Here is a 25,090-nt window from a genome sequence, read left to right as displayed (position 1 = left end):
CCTACTCACCCCCACATTACCCCTCACCCCAGATCTTATCCACCAAATGCCCCCTGCGTGAGAACACACCACCCCGCAGAGCGGGTACGGCTCCCGCACACCAACCCACTGAGCTGACAGCAGACGGAGACCCTCAGGTTGCCCTGGAAATGACAGGGTCAGGGGACATGGGCATTGTGGGTTGTGTACTTTTCTGCATAGCAAAATAATCAAATTAGTAGGGATAGTCCATTCCAAGCTCTAGACTTATTAAAAAAAATAGCCAACCAATTAGCATTTGTATTTTGCCAAGCCAGGGAATTTCTTTCTGAAACGGCTAACGCGACTGTTCCTTGTTTCCGTAATATCCTCCTCTATAATTACATTCAGGATTTATTCAGGAAAAGGTCAGCATGCTGTTCAGCTTCTGCTCAGGCTTCTCTGGATGCGGTCTGACTTCACTATCGGGTATTTGTTTATTCTGTGAACTCCCCCTTTTCAGCCAGCAGCTGCTCCAGCCACACCTCCAGCCTTGGCCAAGGACCTGAGCCCGGCAGTGAGCCGCTGCGCCTGATGCGTCCCCACTGGTCTCTGTCTGTCCAGGCACTGAAGGCTGGGCCAGCTCTGGATATGTCCTCCCACCCCACAGTCTGCAGAGCTGTGAGCTCTGCCTCCCCCATGGGCACCAGCAGGAAGTCCCCAGCACCTGATTCTGACAGATCCTGAGAAGATACGAAGGCCCTCTGATGCTGAACCAGAAGCCTGAGACTTAGCTGTCTTCATCTGAGTGGCTATTCTTCAGAACTGGGCAGAGTTCCTTCCTAGGAAATCCTGTATCCAGACTCAGATTACCAAGCTGGTCTCTCTGGAACTCAACGGTTCTCTCCTCTACTGAAGATTCTGACACATCCTCCGCCCCCTTAGAGAATCACTGCAGGACATGTGGAGTGGCACAGTGCATGGGAACACTGTCACAGGGAGAACAGCTGTCAGGGCTGAGAATCCCTGTTCTCCAGGACCCAGTCCAGGCAGGGAGGCCAGCGAGGGGCGAGCTTACAGATCTCAGTGGCTGGAATGCTTCAGAGGAGCTGTTAAAGATTTAATTTTACAATCCTTCCCTGGCTCCTGAGTTAAAAGAGAGCAGAGATTCAGAAAAGGCTGGAGGAAGTTTCCAAGCCTACTTCTTAGTCAAAGAAAAACTGGAGAGACAAGAGAGCTAATTACCTGGGTAACCTCAGCAGGATCAACTGAGGCGCTAGGTGCCATGGGCTAGAGCTGTAGCTAACCCCAGGCTAGCGGTTCCTGGCGTCATGGAAGGACAAAGAGGAGGAGAGCCCTGTTTCTTTAGTGTGATCTGACAACGTTTTGGGAACATGGAAGAAAACCAGTAGTTTCTGGGAAGCCCGTGGAAAAAGGGAAACAAACTCATGCCCTGACAGTCCCAGTCCAAGCTCTGAGAGAGGAAGAGCCTTGCCAAGCTCAGCAAGGCAAGGACAGTTCAGTCCACGGGGCTGCGGCGCCCAGGGGCTGGTGGGGGACGCACCTTCATGTGGTCTGCAGGGCCAGGTCCATTTCTTACTCCCATTAAAACATGGACCAGGACCCTTCTCTCTCCTCCAGTCGACACCAGAACACCTAGGTTCAGGAGCAAAAGCCATGGTTCTTAACTATTTGGGGAACAGGCTCCTTCAAGAATTTGACAGAAACTAGAGGTTCTCTCCCAAGAAAAATTCATATATGTGCACATACAAATGCACACAATTTCATATATAATACAATGGTGATAATAATCCTCAAACACCTTCAAGGCTGTACCCAGTAAAGATCTCAAACACTGGAGTTTTAAAGAAATATCTAAAATGGATAACACACTGGTAAGAGCTCCCTCTTTAAAATAAAACATTTTTTTCGTGTTGACTTGTATACACGCCATCTCCTCTAAGAGGTATGCTGTATTTCTATAGTTTCCATCCATGATATTAGTGAATTCTCCTAATTGCTTTGAACTCACCATCCTTTGTGCATCTTAGAAAGGCTGAGCGCTGTGGTTAGGAACACAGGCCTTTCTGGGGGAATGAGAAAATCAGGATTGGTGTGGGAAACTTGCTTTTCATCGTGTACTTTTCTGGACTTTTTACTTTTTAGTGATGCGCATCTGTCTCTTTGATTAAATTGAAAAAGAAAAGGAAAACATCCCAAGAATTTTGGAGTCAAACAGATCTGGCTCTGAGGCCGAGCTCCAGCACGACCCAGTTCCGTGACTCTGTCCTAGTTCCAGTGTCTCCACTGTGAAATGGGGACAATTCTGGGCCTCCTTTCTGGGCTGTTGGGAAGATTAAATGAGGTAATACACGCAAAGCTTGGAGCGCTGTGCCTGGCACAGAGGTGGTGTTCCCTAAACATTTTCTATAATTGTATATCCTGATTGCTTCCTGATGTAGGACCCTCGATCCTAGTCAGGGATTGGGAAGCAGAGCCGCCCACACTCCGCAGCGCCTGATTGACGGGAGTCTGCCCATCTTCTCCTGACAGGCTTATCCAACATGCCGAGAGCTCCAGATCCCAGAATCAAAACCTGAAGGGCTCAGGGAGAGCACTAAGCTCTGGACAGGCTATTTTAAATACATAACATTTCAGTTAAAAACTCTCAACTTCAAGGGGCCAGCCTGGTGGTACAGTGGTTAAGTGTGCACGTTCCACTTGGGAGGCCTGGGGTTCGCTGGTTGGGATCCCGGGTGCAGAGATGGCACTGCTTGGCAAGCCATGCTATGGCAGGCATCCCACATGTAAAGCAGAGGAAGATGGGCAAGGATGTTAGCTCAGGGCCAGTCTTCCTCAACAAAAAGAGGATTGGTGGTGGATGTTAGCTCAGGGCTAATCTTCCTCAAAAAAAAAAAAAGTAAATAAATAAATAATAAAGTAAATAAATAAATAAATTGGTAACTCTCATAAAAATCTTGGGGGAAAAAAAAAACCTCTCAACTTCGTGGGCCTCAGGGGTTTGATGTGGCAACAACTGACAGACTATGGGTAAGAGCATGCATCAGGGCTGATCTGAGGTTTGAAAGGGATGAAGGGAAACTATCATTTGCCACAGCCCCATGCAAACGCAAGGCTGAGAAGCCATGAGGCTTTTAAAAGTGTTCAGAATGGGAGACACCACACTCCCCTCTACAAATCCATGAGTTAACAGCCTTCCCTGCACCTCCCCAGAAGAGAGACAAGGGGTGAAAGGTAATTGTGAGGAGACACCTCTTAGGGAGACGAGGAGTGAAAGGTCATTGGGGCTGATTCCTTCTGACGGTCCTTCAAAGGCACTGCCCCACTCTCTTTGCCTAGCACGCTGCCTGTCCCTGTCCAACATCCTCCCCAACCTATTAACTGACTTGCCCCTGTGCCCTGACGTGCTGCCTGCCTTCCCGTGCAGTCAATTCCACCTCTCCTCACCTCCTCAGGAGCATCACTCCAGCACCGGCCTTGCTCCATTATCAGTTTTTCTTCTCTACTGGGTCATTCCCACCAGCATACAAATGAGCAGTAATACCTCCATCTTAAAAAAATCCTCTCTTAACCCCATATCCACACCAAATTACTATCTCATTTCTCTCTTCCTCTTTATAATCAAGTTCTTTGAGAGTTGTCTGTACCTGCTATCTCTGATTCTCTGATTCTTCTCCATTCCTTCTGTTATGGACTGAATTGTAACCCCCCAAATTCTTATGTTGAAACCCTAACCCCCGAGTATGACTGTATTTGGAGACAGCGCCTTTAAGGACATAGTTAAGGTTAGATGAAGTCAATAGGTGAGGGCCTAGTGCAACAGGACTGGTGTCTCTGTGAGGAGGAAAAGACGCCGAGCTCCCTCCCGCCCCTGCACACAGAGGGAAGGCCCTGTGAGGGTGCAGTGAGACAATGGCTGCCCGTGAGCCACAGAGACAGGTCTCTCCAGAAAAGCACCCTGCTGGTACCTTGATCTTGGACTTCCGGATTCCAGAACTGTGAGAAAATAAATGTCTGTTGTTTAAGCTGTGCAACCTGTGGCATTCTGTCACAGCTGCCCTGGCAGCCTCATACACCTTCCCTCGTCCCCGCTCCTCCTTTCCCTCTTTATTGTGGTAAAATACACACAACATAAAACTTATCATTTTAATCATTTTCAAGTGTACAATCCAGTGGCATTTAGCATATTCACAATGTTGTGCAACCATCACCACTATCTAGTTCCAGAACATGTTCATCACCCCAAAGGAGACCTCGTACCCACTAGCAGTCCCTTCCCTTTGTGCCCTCTCCCCAGTTCCTGGACACACAAATCTGCTCCGTGGATCCATGACTTTGCCTATTCTGGACGCTCCACATAAATGGAGTCATACAATACGTGGTCTTTTGTGACTGTCTTCTCTCACTCAGCACCCTGCTTTCTAGGTTCATCCACATTGTCGCCTATGTCAGCACCTCACCCCTTTTCAGGACTGAATACGACCCCACTGTATGGGCCTACCACATTTTGTTTATCCATCATCAGCACCCTTTCTCTCCTGAGCCGACAGCATCAGGATTTTGCCCCTTCCACTCCACTAAGATCATGCTCATCAGGGTGACCAACGCTATCCATGCTGCTGAGTCAGTTTTCAGTCTTTTTCTTAGTTGATCTGTCAGTGCATTTAACTCAGTTATCACATCCTCCTTGAAACTTTCTCCACGCGGCTTCTGGGGCACCATTCTCTCTCAGTTTCCCTACTGTCACCTGCTCAGTGGGTGTCCTCCGACCACTGTGTATTACAGAACAAACCCTCACCCCGACCCTTAGCACTCTCCAGCCCCCTTGCCTGCTTTATTTCCCTCTGGCATATGCCAAGTATACTTATTAGTTTTGTCTGTCTTCCTCCAATGGAACACAAGCTCCGTGAGGGCAGAGGCCGTGGCTGCTGGGAGCAGTCTTAGGTAGCCAGCACCTAAACAGTGTGTGGCACACAGTAGATGCTTAATAAATACATGTTAAACAAATAAGTGAATAAATACACGAGCATCTGTGAGTCCCCAAGGCAATCCAGCCACAGTTCTACTTGCCCATCGGCATACAGAAGCCAAAACACTGCTTGTGACAGTCAGAAGAGCAGCCCAGACAGAATCTTTCCAAAGCAGGAGGCACCTGAGATCGGTGAGGTCTAGAGGGAGACTCAGCTCCTCTGGAGAGCAGGGGGCAGCCTTAACCATGAGAGAGAAGCACCGATGATTCCCTCTTAGATCTCAGGGCAGTGTTTGAGGCCCTAGAGTGTGCTTCTGGGACTTTCACGTGCATGCGACTCATAGCGGACCTTGTTAAAACACAGATTCTGATTCATAGGCCTTGGGAGGGGCTGAGATTCTGCATTTGTAACAATCTCCCAAATGATGCTGATGCTGCTGGTCTGTGGACCTCACTTGATCAGCAAGAGACTAGAAGACTATATTGTTTGACATGTGAAGAAGTCAGCTTTCAAAAGGCAAGCAGAGGAGTCAGCTGCAGTGAGGGGGAGCTACCTACGCTTTGTTGGGGGGCAAAAACTCGCTGGGCAGGACAGATGCTGTGGCAGGCAGCCTCTAAAATGAACTCCATGGTCTCTGCCTCCTGGTATTCACGCTCTGACCTGAGAAAGGTAATTCTCTCCCTTTGAGTGTGGGCTAGATTTAGTGACTCTTCTACTGAATGGAATGTGGCAGAAGTAACGGGATGTCACTTCTGAGATCAGGTTACAAAAGATCGTGGCTTCTGTCTTGGGAGCTGTCTCACTCACTCGCTTAGAGAGAAGCCAGCTGCCATGCTGTGAGCAGCTCTATGGTGAGGCCCACGTGGTCAACAACAGGGAGGCCTCTGGTCCACAGTCAGCCAGGAATAGAGGTCCTCAGTCCAACAAGCTGCAAGGAACTGGATCCTGCCAGCATCACATAAGTGAGCTTGGAAGGGAAGCTTCCGCCATTCGAGCCTTCAGAAGACACTGCAACCCTGTACCCGCCACCCTCACTGCAACCTCACAAGGCTGGTGCCAGAGGCCTCAGAAAGCCTGCACCTGGACTCCCGACCCACAGAAACTGGGACATAATAATAAATGCTTGCTGTTTTAAGTTTCTAAGTTTTAGGGTAATTTGTTACACAGCAATAGATAATCAATGCAGATCCTAAGAAAGGATATTAATAATTAACAAGGCCTGCTGGACATATATATATATACACTATACACACACACACACACACACACACACACAAATATATGTATTAGTTTTTTTGGTTCCTTGAGATTGAGGATGTGTACAACCCAAGAAAAAGACCATAGCCAGAAATCAAGTACACACCCGCCCCAGGACACAGAACAACAAAGGAGAAGGGTCTTGAAAGTCTGGGCCCAGGCAGAGTCTCCATCAGGAGCTATGTGCCAAATACTGCTATACCTATAGGGTAAGTGCACACTTAACATCCGTCATCTTTCCACGGAGGTCGTCTTCTCCATCACTTGTGTCCTGTGCTCCATTTATTATTTCAGGAAACACAGTGGCTATTAATGCTGCCTCTTTTCAGTGAAATACTTTCACCAGAAAAAAAAGTAAAATGGAAGCAAACATTTGAATTCCCAGGTTTCCCGCAAGAGTGGCTACCATCTCCAGGTCTGCATGATGCTGACTCTGTCGTTTCTGCCCTCCTGCAAGCTCCCCCCTGCTCTGAGCAAGAAGAAAACGTGGGGAGGAGGATGAGGCCATTGTACTCACACACAGTCACCTCAGGACCTCCCTGCTCACCCTGCCTGTTCACTCACCACTGTCAGGCCTCCTTGCACTGGGCGAGCAGACACAGCTCACTTTGAGGGCAAGTGTTGGTCAACGATGAGACAAGGACTGGTGGCCCTGAGGGGACTGACTGACTCGAGAGTGGTTGCCAGAGTTTCCATCTCTGTCAGTCTAAACTGGCAGCCTGTGAACAGACACAGCCATGTGGAGGCGGTGGGCTGCACAGCCAGGGTGTTCTGTCGCTCTGCAGGGCCAGCAGCAGGGCTGAAGGACAGTGTGGGTGCCCCGGAGAGGCCTCAGGTAGGGGTCGTGAACCCAGATGCCCGCAGGGCCAGGCCGACTGCTAACTCGTCAGCAAGCTGAGCCTCATGAGACGGCGCTAAGCTTGTACTCCTTCGAAGCAGAGACCAAACTGACTCTGTGAACTCTTCAGCTTCACAAAGAAACATGTGCTAAAGCACCCTAGCCCCTTGGTCTAAGTTTTGTCTTCTCTCTTTTGATGGATTCACAGATCTAGAGAAACGTTTCTCCACTATACGAAAAACCACAAAGCAAGAGTGACGATAAATGGCCCCTGAATCCAGCCTTGGCACCGTGGAGCATTGGGAGGGCTGGGACGGTGGTGAACTGGGGAGAGCCGGGCCGCCTCGTCCAGGCAGCACCCCTTCCTCCACAGGGAGCTGCTGCCACGTGGGCATGCACGTCCAGTGCTGCCAGATCTACTAATGTGTACAAGAGAAGCTAGAAATCTAGATATTTTTTAAGTAAAATCCTCTAATATTTAAATGTTTCAATGTTTTGAAGACACAGCGGGCTGAAAGGAAACAGTCGATGGGCCTTATCTGGCCCCGAGGTCGCCCACTTATAACCTCTGGTCTAGGATGTGCAGGGAGAAGCTGCAGCAAAAGCAACTTGAGAAGACAGAGGGGCCCAAGAAGAGAAGTACCAAGGATACAAGAATGTCCTTGCTTGTTGCCTTTGCTGCCACGTGAGGACTCCAATGCCTGCCCTGGGCGAGTGTGCACTGCTCGGTCAGGAAGAAACGCCCTGTCAAGCCCCAGGCTCCTCTGGTCCTCAGACCTCTCTTCTGGGTAGAGTCACTTCTGGGAGGTCAGCTAAACAGCACCAACATACGATGCCTCCATACTGACATCTCCACTCCAGGCTTCTCCTGAGCCTCAGGTTCAGCTGCCCACTTAGAATCTCCGCTTGGAGGCCTAACAGCACCTCAAATCAACACGCCCACATCGGCACCTTCTCTCCATTCCTTCTTCCACAGCTTGTCTCCCCCAAAGCTATAAATGGCATTACTACTTCCCTGCTGCTCATGTCAAGAATTTAGAATTTCTTTCTTTCCTCATACTCTACATCCTCCCATCAGCAAATCCCGTCAATGCCATGTTCAAAACAGGTCCCGAACCTGGCCCTCCTCACCACCCTCCAGCATCCCCTCCCCAGGCTGAGTCACCAACACCTCGGACCGAGACCGCACAATAGTCTTTGAAGCGGTCTGCCTGTCTCTCTTCACGGCCCTCTGCAACAACTTCTGCACAGAGAAGCTGATAGGTCCTAAGAATACATAGAGATCTGGGCCGGCCCCACGGCCGAGTGGTTAAGTTTGTGCGCTCTGCTTCGGCGGCCCGGGGTTTCACCGGTTTGGATCCCAGGAGCGGACATGGTACAGCTCATCAGGCCATGCTGAGGCGGCGCCACACGTAGCAGAACCAGAGGCACTCACAACTAGAATATACAACTATGTACTGGGGGGCTTTGGGGAGGAGAAGAAGAAGAAGAAGAAGATTGGAAACAGAAGTTAGCTCAGGTGCCTTTAAAAAAAAAATCAGATCACAACACTCTTCTGCTTAAACCCTTCCAATGGCTTCCCAAATCCACAACCGCAACCCCACGCCTCTCAGGTTCAATGGTGGTCAATGTTCCTGCGTCTCCTTCCTTTCCTTCATTTCGGCTGCTGCTTGGACCCTGCCTCTGAGCGAGGCCTCTGCTGACCATCCCTCTCAGGGGCTCTCCCTCTTTCATCCCTGACCCAATCAGACCCCTGCAGTCCATTTCATATCTACATTTCTTTATTTTTCTTATAAATACTTATCACCACCTGACATATCTGTTCTCTGTCTCCTACCCTGGAATGTGAGCTGAGTGACATCAGGGCTTTCGTCTCTTATTTCACAGTGTGTTCCTACAGCCTACAGCTGTGCCCAGTACATGGGAGCTACTCAACCAATATTTGGTGGGCTGGATGTCTCAACAGGTCCCTGTGTAAACTTCCAGGGGCCGAAGCCAAGGCCTGACCCAGCTGCTCACTGGGAAGTCTACTCACTGACTGAGGAAGGCAAAGAGGTATCTCATGATGATCAGAGTGGTTTTGGGCAGGACCAGGAGGACCTTCCGGATGTGCAGAGCTCTCTCCTGCAGGTTGTCCATTGCTGAAAGGAGAAAGCCATGCGTTATCCTCCACTGTGCCTGAGATCCCAGGGAGCAATGGTAAGACGCCCTTACTACTGGCGGGTACAATCCAGAGGAAGGCCAGGTCACAGCCACAAGCAGTGGTGCCGTGTAAGGAGTCCCATTCCTGTAGCTCCTTGGGGCTGGGCTGCTGCCATAGGGCACATGCTGGGCTCTAGACACTTCCTGAGGCAGGACTTCAGGTTTATGCTCCTTGGGCACAGAAGGGGTTGGAGATGTTCCCTACAGCATCTACCACCCTCTTATTAAAACAACCACAGACAAGCAGCTGTCCATAAATCTGCTACAACTGCTCGACTCCCAGCCTCGGAGGGTCTACGCGTGGGGAGGGAGAGAGGCTGTGCAGGTCTTGTCCTGCTAGCTGTACACATGCGTCACCTCATCCTTTGGGTAAATCTGGCTCATCTTCTCTCCTCCCTTATCTTCAGTGGGGAGGGGAAGAACGTGGCCAGAGGCAAGAAATGGTAGAAATTACTACTTGTATAAGTAGTGATATCAGGGGAGAAGACCAGAGAAGTTTCCTGACTCATGTGCTGCGGACAGATTAATCACAGGCATGGCCCTAAGCTGGTGGCCTCCATCATGGCCAGCCTCCCCACTTTACAGTGTGCCATGTGGATGCTGTCATTTTCTATGAGTGCCTTTATGTGAAAAAGAAATGGGAAGCCGTGGATCAGGAGCACATCTCAAGGGAAGAACTGGGCAGCCAAGGCATCTTGCCCTGTCTTGGTAGCCCCAGTCCACTAAGATGCTCTACCTATGCCCAGGCCTAGAAAAGGACACGAAGACACGAGGGGTGCATATACCTAATCACCAGAGAACTCATTTCCACTAGACTCCCACAAATAGCGGGTCAACAAATAATACATGAGGGCTTCCTGAATGCTCTTTCTCTCTCAGAACAACAGAGAGGGACAATGCTCGGGGCATATACTGAGTCAAACTGGAAACTCGGGGGGCACGAAGACTCTGGTCCATCTGGAAAGAAAGACCTTTTCTCCATTTCAAAGGCCACTGCCTTCTCCAGCCTCTGAAGCCATCATTCCAGTGGGGTCTGCTTCCAGTATTAATCCAAGTTTCCATGGAAAACAAATGAAGGATGTTCCAGTATCATGATCTAAACTAAATGGCCTGGGCCGGCCTGGTGGCACAGCGGTTAAATTTGCACGTTCCGCTTCAGCGGCCCGGGGTTCGCCGGTTCGGATCCCGGGTGCACCGCTTGGCAAAAACCCATGCTGTGGTAGGCGTCCTACATATAAAGTAGAGGAAGATGGTAATGGATGTTAGCTCAGAGCCAGTCTTCCTCAGCAAAAAGAGGAGGATTGGCAGTAGTTAGCTCAGGGCTAATCTTCCTCAAAAAAAAAAACCCCAAAAAACCCCTAAATGGCCTGGAATAGCTTTTCAAGACCCAAATTTTAGAATAAGAGACAGAGAACCCCTAAGAAGGATAAAGTAGAGACTGTATCTCTCTCCGGGAAAACAGCGCATGGCTCCTTTTAAATGTGCAGAGGGCTTTCATTCCTAGAACACACACAACACGTCTGGAGGGAAGCCATGCCATGTTCAAAGCAGAAGCAGGACAGGTTTGCAACACCTGTGCTTTCTCCCTTTGTATCAGGAAAAGCACAGCACTAATGTCTAAGCTTCCAATAGCTGAAAAGGATGCCGTCTTCCATATGAATACGAATGTATTTTACTGAAGAAAGATAAAGCCCTGTGAAACAAAGGAGTTTAGGGTGAATCAGAAAGAAAAAAGCCAGGATCCCTGACTGTGGACCTAGACTGTCACTGAGAAGTCATTCTTCCTCCTCCCTTACCAGAGGATGAAGGAGTGAGGACCAGGAGAAAGAACTTCACTGGGGAAGAGGGAAAAAGGAAAACATTACTGAAAAGCTCAGGAGAAAAAAAGCCCCCCTGGAATTTTCTTATCTGTTGCTACAAGGTGCTCTGTCCAGAAGCCAGTCGGAGCCCAGGATGGTACTTACTGACGCAGGCCATCAGGTCACGGAAGATGTCCTTGGGGAAGAGAGGGTGTTCCAGCCCCCGGAAGTAAAGCTTCAGGACGCCGGCTATGGAGTCTAAGTCATGGTCATTCTGGTCCCCAGCCAGGGGGTCCTCTCCTGAGGATAAGCAAGCCCCCGAAATGGAAAGAGAGAGTGAGAGAGGCAAAACTGCATAGGACAGAGCAAAGGTGGTGGGGAAGGGGCGGGCTACTCAAGTCCTCAGCACAGACCACCAGCTCTCGGCCCTGCATGGTGGCCACGAGAGGGGCAGACCACGGAGAGACAAAGTGAAGACTGCTCAGGGTCGGGGGTCCCAGGGCCAGAGGAGGGGGCACAGGAGTCCACTAGCATAAATTCACTTGTGCCAGACTAGCTAAGGGACATTTACTGTGGGCTAGGGACAGGACACAGCAACTGACAAGAATCATGAAACCGGGCTGGACCGAGCCCCTGGGGGAGGAAAATGAGGCCAGAGAGGCTGGTCCCTCTGACTAGCTCTCACTCCTCTTGGCCTGCAACAAAGGACACCTACTTACAGGAGAACAATCATGCTGGAGCTCCCTATGGAAAATTTCATATCAGGTGTAATTAGATTTAATGATAGGACCAACCTCAAATTGAAACTATATGTATCCATTACAGTGACGGAAATTGCCAAAGCTTGCCCATTACTTTAATAGCCCACAAGATAATAAATGGGCTACGATGAACAGGCGCATTAGCCTTGATATTAACTGCCACCAAGGGTTCTGGATGAAGCCATAAACCACCCAGATATCATAGTTAACTTCTTGGGTTTTGGCAGATCATCTGCAGGAGAGAGGCTAGATGAGTTGGACTGAGGAGGAGGGAGCTGGGGTTTGCCCTGATCTCCCCGCACACCTGGGGGAGGACGTCCACAAGAGAGAGCAGGTGCCAGCCTGAGAGGGAGGCAAGCTGGCTTGCTGAGCTCTGGGCGCCTCTCAGGGTAGAAAGGGTGGAGCCGATATCCCAGGGGGCTGGCAGATATTTGGGCTTATCTTCTAGGCTGTTTCCTCACCTCTCTCAAAGGCGTTTTTGATGTCATTCACTTCTACCTGGGATCCTGACACGCGGAAAATTCCTTCATGCTGCAGCCCTGGAAAGACAGGGAAAAGTGATCAGGAGAAGAAAAAGCAAATTCACGACCACAGCTCCAAGCTTAGCTGAATGTCTGTCTCCCCAGCCAGGGTGTTTCAGCAGCCTGTCTCTCAGAGGCCAGAGGAGAAGGCACGTGCAAGGATGCTGGAAAAGTCAGTGGGGCGGCCAGGAGGCATCAGCCTACAGAAAGCACCGAGTCAGAGACTTAGGGAAGAGACGTCCACACCGGCTCCATTTCGGATTCTGAGGGAGACTACAAGGCAGCTAGCTTCCTTCCCCAGCCTTGCCTCTCTGTTCCCAACTGCAAAGTGGGGAAGCGACCTGCGGCACCTTCTTATCACCCGGAGTCAGGAATGGTAACTGGGGGCATGGCAAGCAAGCCATGAGACCCCACTGGAGGAGTTTCACATGGTCTGAGACTGTAATTATCACTTTAGCTGTTCTGGCACTATTTGGCTGTTCTAGGGCACAACACTTTGAATACTTAGGTAAAAAGAGGACTTGACTGTTGAACAGTCAACAGACAGTACTGCCAGACACGGTGCTAGCCACTGGGCCTTGACTGCTGCTTAACTCTAAAGGCAAACACACGTGAATGTTACAGTACGATGATGTGCATGAAAACTTTGTCTTCTTGGTTTTGTCAGAGTAGAAATAATCATAAAGAAACAGTGCATGTGTGGTGATTGCTGCTAAGAAATGCTTTCATATAAACAAATCAATTGGTCTTCATACCAGCCATTAAGGTAGGGGTACCTAGCAAGCCCATTTTCTAGACGAAGGGATTGATGAGTGATGACCAGCCTTAGGTCATCCAGGTGCTAAGAACCAGAGCCAGGATGCAAACCCAGGCCTTCCAGGCGCAGCCCTGTACTTCTTCCTCAACACCAGGCTGCAGGGCCTCCTGGAGGGCAAGTGCAGAGGCGGTGGGAACCCATTTGTTGGTCTGACACAGATATGGCTTACAGAGGGCACCACCCATGCGACTGCAAAATGGGCAAGCGATCCAGGAAGCACGTCCCTAGTGCTGGGTCTGGCGGTCGGACTGAACCAGCACCTTGACTCACATCAGGTCTGCCCCGCCCTCCTCTGGAGCCCTGCGTCTCAATCTTGGGAATTTTGTCAAAGTCCCCCTGTCATGGCATGATCCATGAAAAACTTAGGGAAGTCTCAAACAAATTTCTTTTTTAGGAAAACAAACAAAAAAATGCTACCTTTTGCCCACTGTTTCAGGGCCACCCTCTTGCTGAGGGGGTCACTGGATTCTACCAGCTGGACCTTTGGAGGTAACTACACAGGCCAGGACTGAAATCCTGAATCCAGCGGGAGCAATATGAAGAAGTAAGCAGGGGGAATTTAATTACCTGGCTTGTAATAGGACTTAAGTTGTGTGCTCCTCTAAGGGAATCTCCAGAATATTCCTCACAGAATGTCAGGCAATGTTTAAACCCCATTAGCACCAATGTAAAAGTACCATAGTAGTTACCAATGGGATGCAACAGCCAGATAATGTCATTCAAACATGGAAGTAAACAGCAAGTGTTCTGCCAGAAACAGCCACATGCCTGGCGACTTGTCAAAAACAGTTACTATACTATATCATCGCAAATGTCATCTCAGGGACCAGGCTACTCAGCACGTTCTGCTTCTTGTCATTGGTGAAGCCAAAGACTTGCTGAGAGGGGATCGTTTCCATACTTCTTGGTAGATCAGACCATCAAGGAAAGCCGCTGGGGCCTCTGGGCCCAGGACCAGAAGAACTCACAGCAGAGCTCAGGGGAAGTTAGGCCACAGGCTCAAGACAACAGAGGTCCCTTCTGCCTGGTTCCCAACCCCCTCAAGAACCAATGCTTTAAGAAGGACCATCACGTGCTCTTGCTCAACAGACAGAATCTTTAGCGTCTAATCGATGATTCTGAAAGTAAAAACATTAATAAATGGTCGTTTTCAGAAAGTAAAGGGGAAGAGCAGTTAGCTTTTATTACAACGCAGGTAAGGCTGCACATCACCAACCTGACACATCCATGATCTTCTTCATTTTTTTCTTAGTGCACACTAACATAAAAGTATAAAACCAGTCAGACTTGGGCAAGTCATTTGGAAATGGCACAAAACCTTCCATTTTGTGCTGGGTCCAGGTGTTGCCAAGAGTTGCTCTCCTAGAGAATTCTCGAAATGATTGCACTGCTACGCCACCACCTCCTGCTCACATTACATGGCTCCTTTTCTCATGAAATGGTGGGGTTTCCCAGCTGGACTCAGTCTCAGCTGTCCCTCACACCTCTTCCCCTCCTTTAAGACTTCCTGGACCACCCTGACCCACCAGTGACAGAGGAGCCTCAGCTTTTCTCCCTATAGTGGGGACTATAATATCTACCTCCCAGGGGCCGTGAAGAGAGTAAAGATGTGCAAATGCCAGCAGCTGGTGGGCCACAGACCCTTTTGGGACCAACAAAAGTTATGGTCCTATCCCCAGAAATGCAAACACACAAAAACTTTCCCCATAATGTTCAGGGAGTTCAGGAAGACTTTGAGGCCCCATTTGGGGAAGAAGTTCGGTTTAGCTGAACAAGTGTTTTTTGAACGGCTACTACGTACTAAGTATTTTTTTCTTTAAGTCAACAATATGTTTACTTGTTCAATCCTAGAATACACATAATATGGTTTCAGAATTGCTGGCCCATATCCCTGTGATAAAAAAAAATTACCAACTCCTATACAATATTTGTTTACAGCTCTTTTTGTCTTTAGACTTACAGTATATAATCAAAATACTGTTTTCCGCACATGAGTTATTTTCTTCCTCAGCACTTCAGTGTGGTTGTGGTGTTCCTTTGTAATACAGTTACACTTATTTGTTACTGTTTGGATTCCATTTTGGGTTTTACCCACACTGTTATTTTATTTATTTATTTATCTTTTGAGTATGAAAAACACAAATGTAGTTCTAAAAGTCAAAATTACACAAAAAGGGATACTCAGAGAATGTCAGTTCCCTTCCATTTCTCATTCCCCCATTCTCTTCACTCTTTTTCCACCCACCCGCTGTCGATAACAAAACCAAATGGTGGTTTCTGGACTCAGTCTTCCTGCATTTCTTCTTGTAGAAGTAAGCAGGCACATGTATATTCTTATACATATACAGTTTCTTCATCCATTCTTCTATGTATGGGCATTTAGGTTGTTTCTAATATTTTGCAACTACAAATGCAACAGATAACCTTGTACATATGTATTTTTATATTCTTGAAGGTATATCTTCAGGGTAAATTCCTAGAAGGACTGCTGGATCAGAAGATAAACACATACGTACTTTTGTTAGATAATGCCAAATTCCCCTCCAAAAGGATTTATTGGTTTGCATTGCCATCAGCAATATTTGAGCATACCTGTCTCCCCAGAGCCTCACCACAGACATGTGCTCGTTTCTGTCTCCTCATGCAGTATGCCTGTACAGGGACAGGGACATTCAAGCCACTGTATCTGGAACCCATGCACTTCTCAGCTCCTCACAGCTAACAGCCTGGTCTAGGCCACTGTCATGTCTTCCCTGGGTTACTGCAGTAGCCTCCTGTGGTCTTCTCTCCATACAGGAGCCTGGGATCCTTTAACAAGATCATTTCCTCTCCAACAGCTTCCCACCTCACTCCGAATAAAATCTAAACACCAACCTTACCCGATGAGGCCCTAAGAGTCTGGCCTCTGGTTCATCTCCTGTCACTCTCCTCTTCACTCACTGTGCTCTCGCCACACTGGCCTCCTGCGTGCTGGTCCCTGCATATGCCGAGGGCCTCTGCTCTTGATGTTACCTCTTCCCAAAACACGGCTCCCCAGATACCCAGGGCGCTCACTCCCTCACTGCCTTTAGGACTCTGCTCAAATGTTACCTTCTTAGGTGACCTAAGGCCTCTTCCCTGAACGACCCACTAGAACAGCGTCCCCTCTCCCTTCTCCATCTGCTCGCTTCGCTTGATTTTCATCACGACAGTCACCAACACCTGACACAGTGTACATAGTTCGTTTATTTATCGACCGATCAACTGATCGTCCGATTATCTGTCTTGTAGTAGAACGTAAGGTTCATGAAGACAGGAACTTTTTCTTGGCATGCGATGAGCAATCAATATATACACCTGTTGAATGAATGAATGAATGAATGGACTGCATGGATAAAAGAACAGGAGTTCAGACTCTCTTCTTCCCATTGTCCTTTAGGCGCAAATAATTCTTCCTCCCCTGAACTCAGTTTGGACTTATCTTTGCCAGCTGTTTGACCATTAATCATTACTATCTTGTGAAATTTCATACACTGCTCTTCTGAATTACTACAGCTTCTCTCTTTTCATTTAACTTTTCACTTGCTTGTTTATTTTCTCCCAACTGTATCATAAAGCCAGGTAAAGAAAGGGACAGGGTATCACCCTGTTTTTGCTTTCCTGGGTGGCAATGCCTGGGGCTCAGCACTGATCAGGGCCTTGATAAGTTTTTGCTGACTGTTCAATAGTGATGGACAGAGCTGTCACTGCAACTGAATAGAGATAAGATGAAAAAACTGTAGCTGATTAGAATGAGATAAGTTGTAACCATGCCACAATGATTACTATTCCAAAAATGAACCCAAGCAATGTCTCAGTTTATCAGGAGAGCGGAAGGCGAGGAAGGGGGAGAGAGGCTGCCTACGAACTGAGACCGGCAATCATCTACATACCTCCTCAGCTCCAAGAAGGTCACTCTGTCCTTTTTCCTATAACTAGACAGGACAGCATCTAAAAACAATTTCTGACGCCCAGTTGCTAGAAATGAATCTTTCTGGTGCTAGCTCAGATATGCGTGCTTTCTAAACACTCTTATACGTGGAAGATCAACTCTCTGGCAATTCATCCCTATCCCTAAATTCTGTCCGACTAGCCTAGGAGCTGGTGAGAAATGGAGTTTATGAGATTCGGCTGCATCCAAGCAGAAGCTAGCATGATCTGACTTTGGCTGAGAAGGAGCCAGCCCCGCAGACTCTCAAATGTTGGCTACAACTTTAAGACCAGCTACTAACTGAGCTCTTGATGATTCTCAGTCCAAGGAGACCAAACCAGAACAAAAGCTGAATATGATTAGGAATCAATGCAACATTTCCAAAGGAGTCGTTTTCAAAGCGACGCAGAAAGCCAATGTGACATAATGGTCCAGGCCGTGCGGTGCAGATACCGACACGTGCAAAGACTGTGAGTAATGGCGAAACGACCGTCACCACATCATACCAGCTGGGCTTACTCACATAACAGCTGTGATTTAAAACTCACTCTCAAGCTGGAAAAGGGAGTGTGGTAAGTGGCTGAGGCATTTGGGGTCAAAACACATGATGTCTTTCTCTCAAAGTCTAGGTGTGGCCACTCTGAAGCAGCAAACATTATGAGAACAAATAAGATTTTATTCCTTTTCTGAGAATGTCAGGATGGGAAGTCAATCTCTATTCTTACTCTACAAAGAATTCCTGGAAGCGCTTCCCAGCTTTGCACAAATATGGGCAAGGCTATAATCCTGCTTACCATGTCTGCTGATAAACCGGATACAGCTTTCTACCACCAGAGGAATTGCCTGGCTGGAATCCTGAAAAACCGAAGAGAAACACAATATTAGAATCTTCAAACAGGGATAGCCCAGGGTCAGAGAAAACGGGCCAAGCTGCGCGGAATTTGTCTCAGCTGGATCAGCGGCCAGTCCACAGACAAGCGTCAGGCCTGCCGGCCCAGCTGCAGGGCACATACACAAGCTGCACTTGGAACGCCACAAGGGTGCCGAGTTCTGCACGGCCAGGTACTGCTCTCCATTACAGTTGTTAGGTTCCTGTTTCCACCAAGGGAGAAAATACAAGTCTTGACAGCCGATTAGATGCGGGTAAAGAGAAAAAAAAGGAGATCTCAAAGATGAGATTTGAGGCTTCAGGGACTGTGAAGAATGGAGGGTGCCCATTAAGAGAAATAGAGACGTCAGGGGTGGTGCTAGGGAAGTTACGACGCGGTGGAGAAGGTTAGGAGACTGATGCTGAGGGTGGGAGGTGCTGTCTCAACTCTCAAGCATTCATGTCCAGCCCACCACTTAGTAGTTAGATCCAAAGACTCTGAATGACAGTACTACAGGACAAATGGACACTTAGAGAGGGAGAGAGTCATCTGAGGAAACAAAAGCGACAAGGGACAGCATACGGAGAGAAGGCCAAAGAGGACGAAGCTTTGGGGAAATGCCTAAATTAAGAGGAATGGAGAAAGAAAGGCCAGCAGCCGGCAGAGAAGACACAGCAGTAACAGGAGAGAGAAAATGCTGGGTTTGAAGGGAGCAGGCAAGCAGCAGCTGAGGCATCTCCTTTTGAAGAAAAGTCTGGGATGGTTTGAACTTAATCTTTGCTAGGGTCAAAAATGACTGGAACCCATTAGGGACCCTCAAAAACAAAAGCTTTCAGATTCTTTCTCTTGTTTGGCAGATTTGCCATAAACAAACAAATGAACAAATACTTACTTCCTGGTGACTTATACAAGATTACTCATCTTCCAAATTACATACTATTTACCCTCTTGACCATCTTAGAAAAACTCTTTACTGATCTACCATTAGATTTGAGCTGCTGGAAAGAAACCGGGGCAGCAGAATGAAAACAAGATCTTTATTTGATTGGGGTTTTTGGTGTATCCTGGAACTCTTACGCAAATCTAGCACCAGGCAAAAATATGCTTTGCCAGTAACTGCTTAGGCACAGCAGGATGCAAACCAGATGGGTGCCCTGTTCCTTCGATGGTGGGCCCAACCAGGGGCATACACCACCTGCCAAACTGTGGTCTCTGGCACTCCTGCAGCCAGGGTGGAGGCTGTGAAGCCCTCGGATACATGCTCCTTCTACAAGTAGGAGGCCCAGTTTCAGTCCAGAAACTGAAAGGAACAAACTTCAAGTTCCATCCTGCTCTAAGTGTTGAAGGGAAAAAAGACTTGCTCTTCTTTAAGATATCCACCTATTAATTTTAAATGCACTAAGTTATCCCTGGGAGGCACTCCATTTCTCTCTAGTTTTAAAAGAAATTATGGGAGAAAGGAGAAGAAGAAATAGAGAAATAAGAGGAACGAGAGTGGCAATGAAATTTTTATAAGTTAAAAAATGTGTAATTGTATCCAATGGTGTTCTCATTAAAATGAGATCCAAAGTAGAGAGGGAAAAAAAATGGTGACACTAACGCTAAGACGAGTGAGGGCTGTCATCCAGTTCCCCAGCCAGACTGCCCAGCCAGCTGGAGCAGTCAGATCGGCTGAAGACGCTGCTGGGGCTGCCGATACCACAGAAACCATGTGCCCCCAACATTCGATTATCTCCCTGTGGCTACAGCCACTGTGAATTACCCAAAATGATTTTTTAAAGCCCAAATCAGCTTTCCCCTGAGTAAACACAAAGACATTTCTGAGACGTCTCCACCTCCTCCTTGCTAACTCCTCCTGCATGGCTGGTGTGTGCTTAGGGCATACAAAATCATTTCAGTATTTGCCACAAAGTATAATTAGAAGGTTAAATATGCTACTGCAAAAAATATTTCAATTAATTTTTTTTTAAACAAGCTCAAGTGCTGTTTGGATCCACTGATGTGGATCACCCATGCCACTGCTCTCTAAGATCCCTCCTAATATCAGTACTGAGAGCTAGCTGCCCATGTCAGATTTCAATACAACACTGAAGATAATGCACAAAATTGCAGAGTTCAACATCTCTTGCCTATCATTCCTAGACCAGACCCATCTTTGCATTTTTAGCATGTCTCACAAATACATCTGGGATGACTATACCACCAGAAACAAACAAAAGTCTGCAAACTTAAAGCAAGAGCGCCCCGTCCAGGTGATTAGCTGTTATGAGTTACTGACGTGTTGGTACAGATGCACAAAGTGTGAGGCCTCTTTTGTGGTCTCCTAGAGAAGAGATGCCAAGGGCAGTTCTGGCACAATCTGCCACAGTCAAATCTCTAGTACGTAAAAGGGTCAATGAATAGAGAGGAGCGGAACAAGTCAAGAGAGACCAGGGCCTCTCCAGCTAAACAAGCTAAATCAATGAAGTTGCCATAATATTAAACATACTATGACCAAGTGGTACATTCCAAAGGCAGGCATGAAGTCAGAAAGGTGTCTGTCCTGCTCACAGTGGAGTTCCACAATTGTTTGTGGGATGTAATCTCTTCACACCAGACCAGCCTGGCTCCTGTTGGGCCCTTACCTGCTTCTTTACGGTTGAGCTACGCCTATGGTTGACCCCGCCGAGTCAGAGAGGACCGATCCAGCAACAGGAAGGAAAAGGAGAAAATGGGATTAAAAACAATCTGATGGTGGTTAATGAAACAAGTCATGTTATTCAGCTCAGTCCCAGAAATGGCTAAGAGACTTTTTAAGTTACTTTTCAAATAAAGCCCTTTTCACAAAAGCAAAGGGGTCTTTGCTTTTAATGTCTGCCACCATTCAAAATGAGAATAGGAGGGACTTGGTTCAATTGGCAGTAAAATAAATTTGGGTTGACAGTAAGAAGATCTCTCTGTTTGCAAAGAGACACTAGTAAACACCAAAGGAAGCTATAGTTTTCTTTCTTAGAAATCCTTAGGGAAAAGACAGGGAGCAATTTTCCTGGAATTCAGAGGGTGAAGCATCCAGATTGGAAGGAATATTGGCGATCCTCTAGGTCAATGCTTTTCAAGCTGTGTTGAGACTTAGAAGGCTTTTCTCCAAGGGATTCTGACTCAGGCACAATCACCATGCAAGGAGGGCAGCACTGCCCTGTCTTCGTGAAGGAAGGGACCAGAACCTGGCTACTGGGCTCCCTGTGCCCCTCCCACCAGGCCACCGCTGAGGAACCTCTTTGGAATCCTAGAGCTCCTTGGAGTTAGTGGAATGCTCTTTCTTGTCTGATAGATGAGGAAAGTGGAGTTCAGAATGGGGAAAAGAGTGGCCCAAGGTCACACAATGAAATAACACAGGAGAAGGGAATTCAGTTCAGCTCTCTTCACTCCCATAGAGCCTTCTGCAGATATAGCATTTCAGGTGAACTTCTACTAAGACTCTATCACCAAGAAGATATATTCCACAGAATTCCATTATTCTGGTTCCTCTGGTCAACAATATTGGTATATTAATGGGATCTTTATTGTAATCCACAATGACAAAATGATGAAAGCCAAATGAAGCTACTTCTAAATAATGAGCCTATAATTGTAAATGGCCTCATGATTATTGTGTGTGTTGGCAGATATAAGTGGTTGATATAATGGGCTAACCCAGGGTCTCTAAGGAGTCCAGCCCATTAAAAATCTCTTTCTCTAGTTAAATCAGCACATTTTTAGGCATCTGAGAACTGCTGGCTGAATGAATGCCTTGCTCTCCGCCAGCTCACGAGTTTTCTCATAGCAGCTCTGTGACTGGGAGGGAAAATATTTGGCTGGGGAGAAGGGGGGGAAGGCGGGGAAAGATTGGGAGGGTTGCATACTTGTACGTCAGGCAAGGGTTTCCACCAATGCTGTTTGGCAAGCCATGTAATGTAATATTTCATTATCCAGCAAGTCACTTAAATTAGGGGCCGTCATCTTTTCCATGCATAAAAAAAAAAATCTCAGATCAAATGCTATCTCCTGATCTTCCTTCTCTGGGTCAGAGACTTCCCAAAGCCCGCATGCCGAAGTCTAGCAGCTAAGGTTAGGTTACCGGGATCCTCCAGAGGCAAACATTTCTTCTCCTTGCAATGCAGTGGCCTTTGGGAGTCCTGGGACTATTTTAGCAAATGATAACTCCCTTCGCTCAGTTCTGCTCAGCTTTTCGCCTAAGTTAAAGCAAATCCCACTTCCAGTCGAGGCCAGACGGTGACGATCACCAAGGCAAAGAGAAGGAAGAAATTCCTGCTCTGGGCCACTCCTTCACGAAGTCATCCACCCACCGCCCTTTCCGCTCAGCTCCTTGGCTCCTTCCCAGACTGGGATGGCTCGACCCCATCGGTCTCTCTTCATCCCTTTCCAGGGCTGTCCCAGGCCACACCTACCTGGCCAGACTGCAATCTGTCCGCTGACCTGTTGGAAAGACAAAGGCAAAAAAGCACATGTTGAAGCAGAAGGGGTGAAAGAGGGAGACTCGCTCCAAGGAATTACCCCGTCTCCCCAGAGAGCCCCTGATATCACGGCGCCAATGGCCTTCCAGGCAGAAAAGAAGAGAAGCGCCCAGAGCCTCTTTCTGGGCAAGTGCTGCTTCTGCTGCGTGTTCCCAGTCCAGGGCTGCTGTGTCCCTGACCTTAGGTGTGCCAGCTCTGCCTCCCATCGGGAAAACAGGGGTGGGTGTAGGGGAACCGTGGCAAGGCAGATCACATTTTAGAGAACAAATTATTAGACGTCTTCCCGAGACGAAATTCAACTGCTCTTCTGTGTGTGTTGGGTGTACGTCTGTGGCAAGGAGGGAGGGACAAGCTTGCTTGCTCCTGAGTATATGAACACACACACACACACACGGTTGAGGGTGGCAGGGAAAGAGAGAAGGAGGAGTTGTCTGGGGACAGGAGGGAGAAGATACGAAAGTTCTAGTTTTAGATTCATACTAACTTCTACTAGGTCGGGCTGGGGTGGCAAGGGAAAAATGAGATTTAATGCTGATATTGCTATCAAACCGTGGTTCTCAATCTGATAGTGGGTTCTAATAGTAAGTTGAATGGGTCACTGCCAGCTTTAAAAAATGGAATTGAAAATCTTAAAGTAAGATGATGCAGTCTACACAGAAATCGAAATATAATGATGTATACCTTAAGTTTATACAATGTTATAAACCGTTACTTCAATAAAAAATAAATAAGTAAATAAAATGTATGTAAAAGAAAAAAGAAGAATCAAAGTTCATTCGAAGTATTCTTATGTTTTTAACAAAATACCTAACATGTGTGCACGGACCAGGATGTACTCTATGGTGCTTTCTTTGGGTCCACATTAACCAAGGTTGGTTTGTGTTAGTCCTATTTAGATAAAGCAGAGAAAACCCAAGCAGGCCCTGAGCGGGGCAGGAGAGAGCAGCGCCTGCACTCCTCATCCAGCTCCTGGAGCGGCAGCGCCAGGGGCAGGGGAGGGCGGGGCCTTGTCTTGCCTCTAAAGGTTGCTAATTGATTACAGTTCAGCTCATCCTGAGCAACACCCTCCCCCACCCCTAACAGCATCTCATTGCTAAAGGCTCAGCTTTCATCTGCAAAAATATTATTCTGAGCCATTATTTTCAACATCTGTCCCATTTCCATTCTGGAATATTCATACACATCAATTATCCCTCCGTGGCAAGAACAAGGGCTCTTGTGTCACGGTGACAAATACACAGAGAAGGCAGGGACATGAGGACTGGTGGAGGAAGATCTGTGGCTATTTTTCCTTATTGCTAGAACTTGTCATCTTCAGATGAAGGCAATTTGCAGCGCTCATGAACGGTCACCAACCTCTGCCTCTCCGGAGTAGCACATGTGGTGCACGTGTGTGTACACACTCTTTCACTCTCACACCCAAGGCCCTGCTCCCCATCGCACTTGTGGGCTATGCTTAGATTATCTTGGCAAAAAGAAATTGCAGTTATAATGTGCTTCAAATAGTTCTGGGCTTTCTTTCCTCCAATTCCCCATGGAGCAATCTGATAATCCAAGAGTAAAGATTTCCTATAAGCCAAGTTTGGATCTCAATGCCCAAATCTGTTCAGCCTGAGTCCCTTGGGTGGTGGGGAGGAGAAAGAACAAGAGTTACCTAACAGGCTTTCTTGACAAAAAAGAAAATGCCTTAAAAATCACAAGATCGAAGACATTAGAGATAAAAGAATTAATTACCTGGGGGAATCGTCCAGGGGAGAAGGAGGACAGGCCAAGAAGGGTGGGTAGGAGACTCTGGTATGAAAAGTGGGGCTCCGATTCCTGGGGCCAATGAGCCAATGAGTGTGTCCACTTTCCTATACTCTGCAGCCTCTCTGAGGAGCGCCCAGGAACCGATTTGACACTGTCAGACCTCTGCACAAGCGCAGGTTTGCCTCTCACTAGTGTTACCACGTTCTCCCTGTAGCCTCCCCCTTCCCATATTTAAGAGCGGAGATTAGCAGGGTAGGCAGGCGGGGTCGGGCATTCGGAGGCATCCCCAACCTGGGAACCCCATTCCTCAAAGGATGCTGAGAGCCAGGCAGGAGACCTGGGCAAGGTGCCAAAAACCCCAGCGAAGCTTCGCTTTCAACCTTCGCCTTCTGTTTGACAGCAGAGGAGAGAAAGTCCAGAGAGCCAGTCCAGTTCTCTGCCTTGCTACTTTCCAGGGTCTGGTTAAAATCATCCTATGAGACCAGACAGTGCATTCAGCACCATGGCCCCAGCATGGCCAAGGCAGAGAGAGGGCTTCCACTTAGCATCAGGACCCTTCAAAGCAGAAGGAAATCGATGCTCTACCTTGACGCTACCGAGAGCAGCAGCCTGCCCGTCACCCCGGCCTGTGAGAAGCCTCTCCTCTCCTCAGAGCAGCTGGGTTTCTCACCCCACAGCTCCTTACCTTCTGGCTCCAGCCTCAGTCCTGCCACAGAGGAGCAAGAGTTTTAACCAAGTGTCTGGAGAATCAATGACCCCGTCAGCCCCTTCACTCCAATCGCAGCAGAGGAGGCGAGGGTGGGAGACTGGGTGGAGAGCAGGCACGCTCCATTTAAACAAGTGGATGATGCACATTAGTGCTTCATTAAGCACTGGCCTTCCCCCA

The 25,090-nt window shown here is 48.0% G+C and overlaps 1 protein-coding gene across 13 annotated transcripts in view; it reads right to left on the bottom strand.

Annotated features, from left to right (window-relative positions):
• The window catches only part of SRGAP2 (SLIT-ROBO Rho GTPase activating protein 2), a 236,592-nt gene that overhangs the window by 17,634 nt on the left and 193,868 nt on the right, over window positions 1-25,090 (bottom strand). For all 13 annotated transcript variants that reach the window (XM_046680828.1, XM_046680830.1, XM_046680832.1 and 10 more), the window contains 6 exons: window positions 22,390-22,417; window positions 20,587-20,611; window positions 17,888-17,948; window positions 12,268-12,345; window positions 11,211-11,345; window positions 9,080-9,185 (listed from right to left, as the gene is read on the bottom strand). In XM_046680828.1, the coding sequence (XP_046536784.1) occupies window positions 9,080-9,185; window positions 11,211-11,345; window positions 12,268-12,345; window positions 17,888-17,948; window positions 20,587-20,611; window positions 22,390-22,417 (433 nt within the window). The remainder of the gene's footprint in view (window positions 1-9,079; window positions 9,186-11,210; window positions 11,346-12,267; window positions 12,346-17,887; window positions 17,949-20,586; window positions 20,612-22,389; window positions 22,418-25,090) is intronic.

Source organism: Equus quagga, chromosome 13, assembly GCF_021613505.1.
Source record: "Equus quagga isolate Etosha38 chromosome 13, UCLA_HA_Equagga_1.0, whole genome shotgun sequence".
Classification (NCBI taxonomy): Eukaryota; Metazoa; Chordata; class Mammalia; order Perissodactyla; family Equidae; genus Equus; species Equus quagga.
This window is presented reverse-complemented; position numbering and strand designations above follow the sequence as displayed.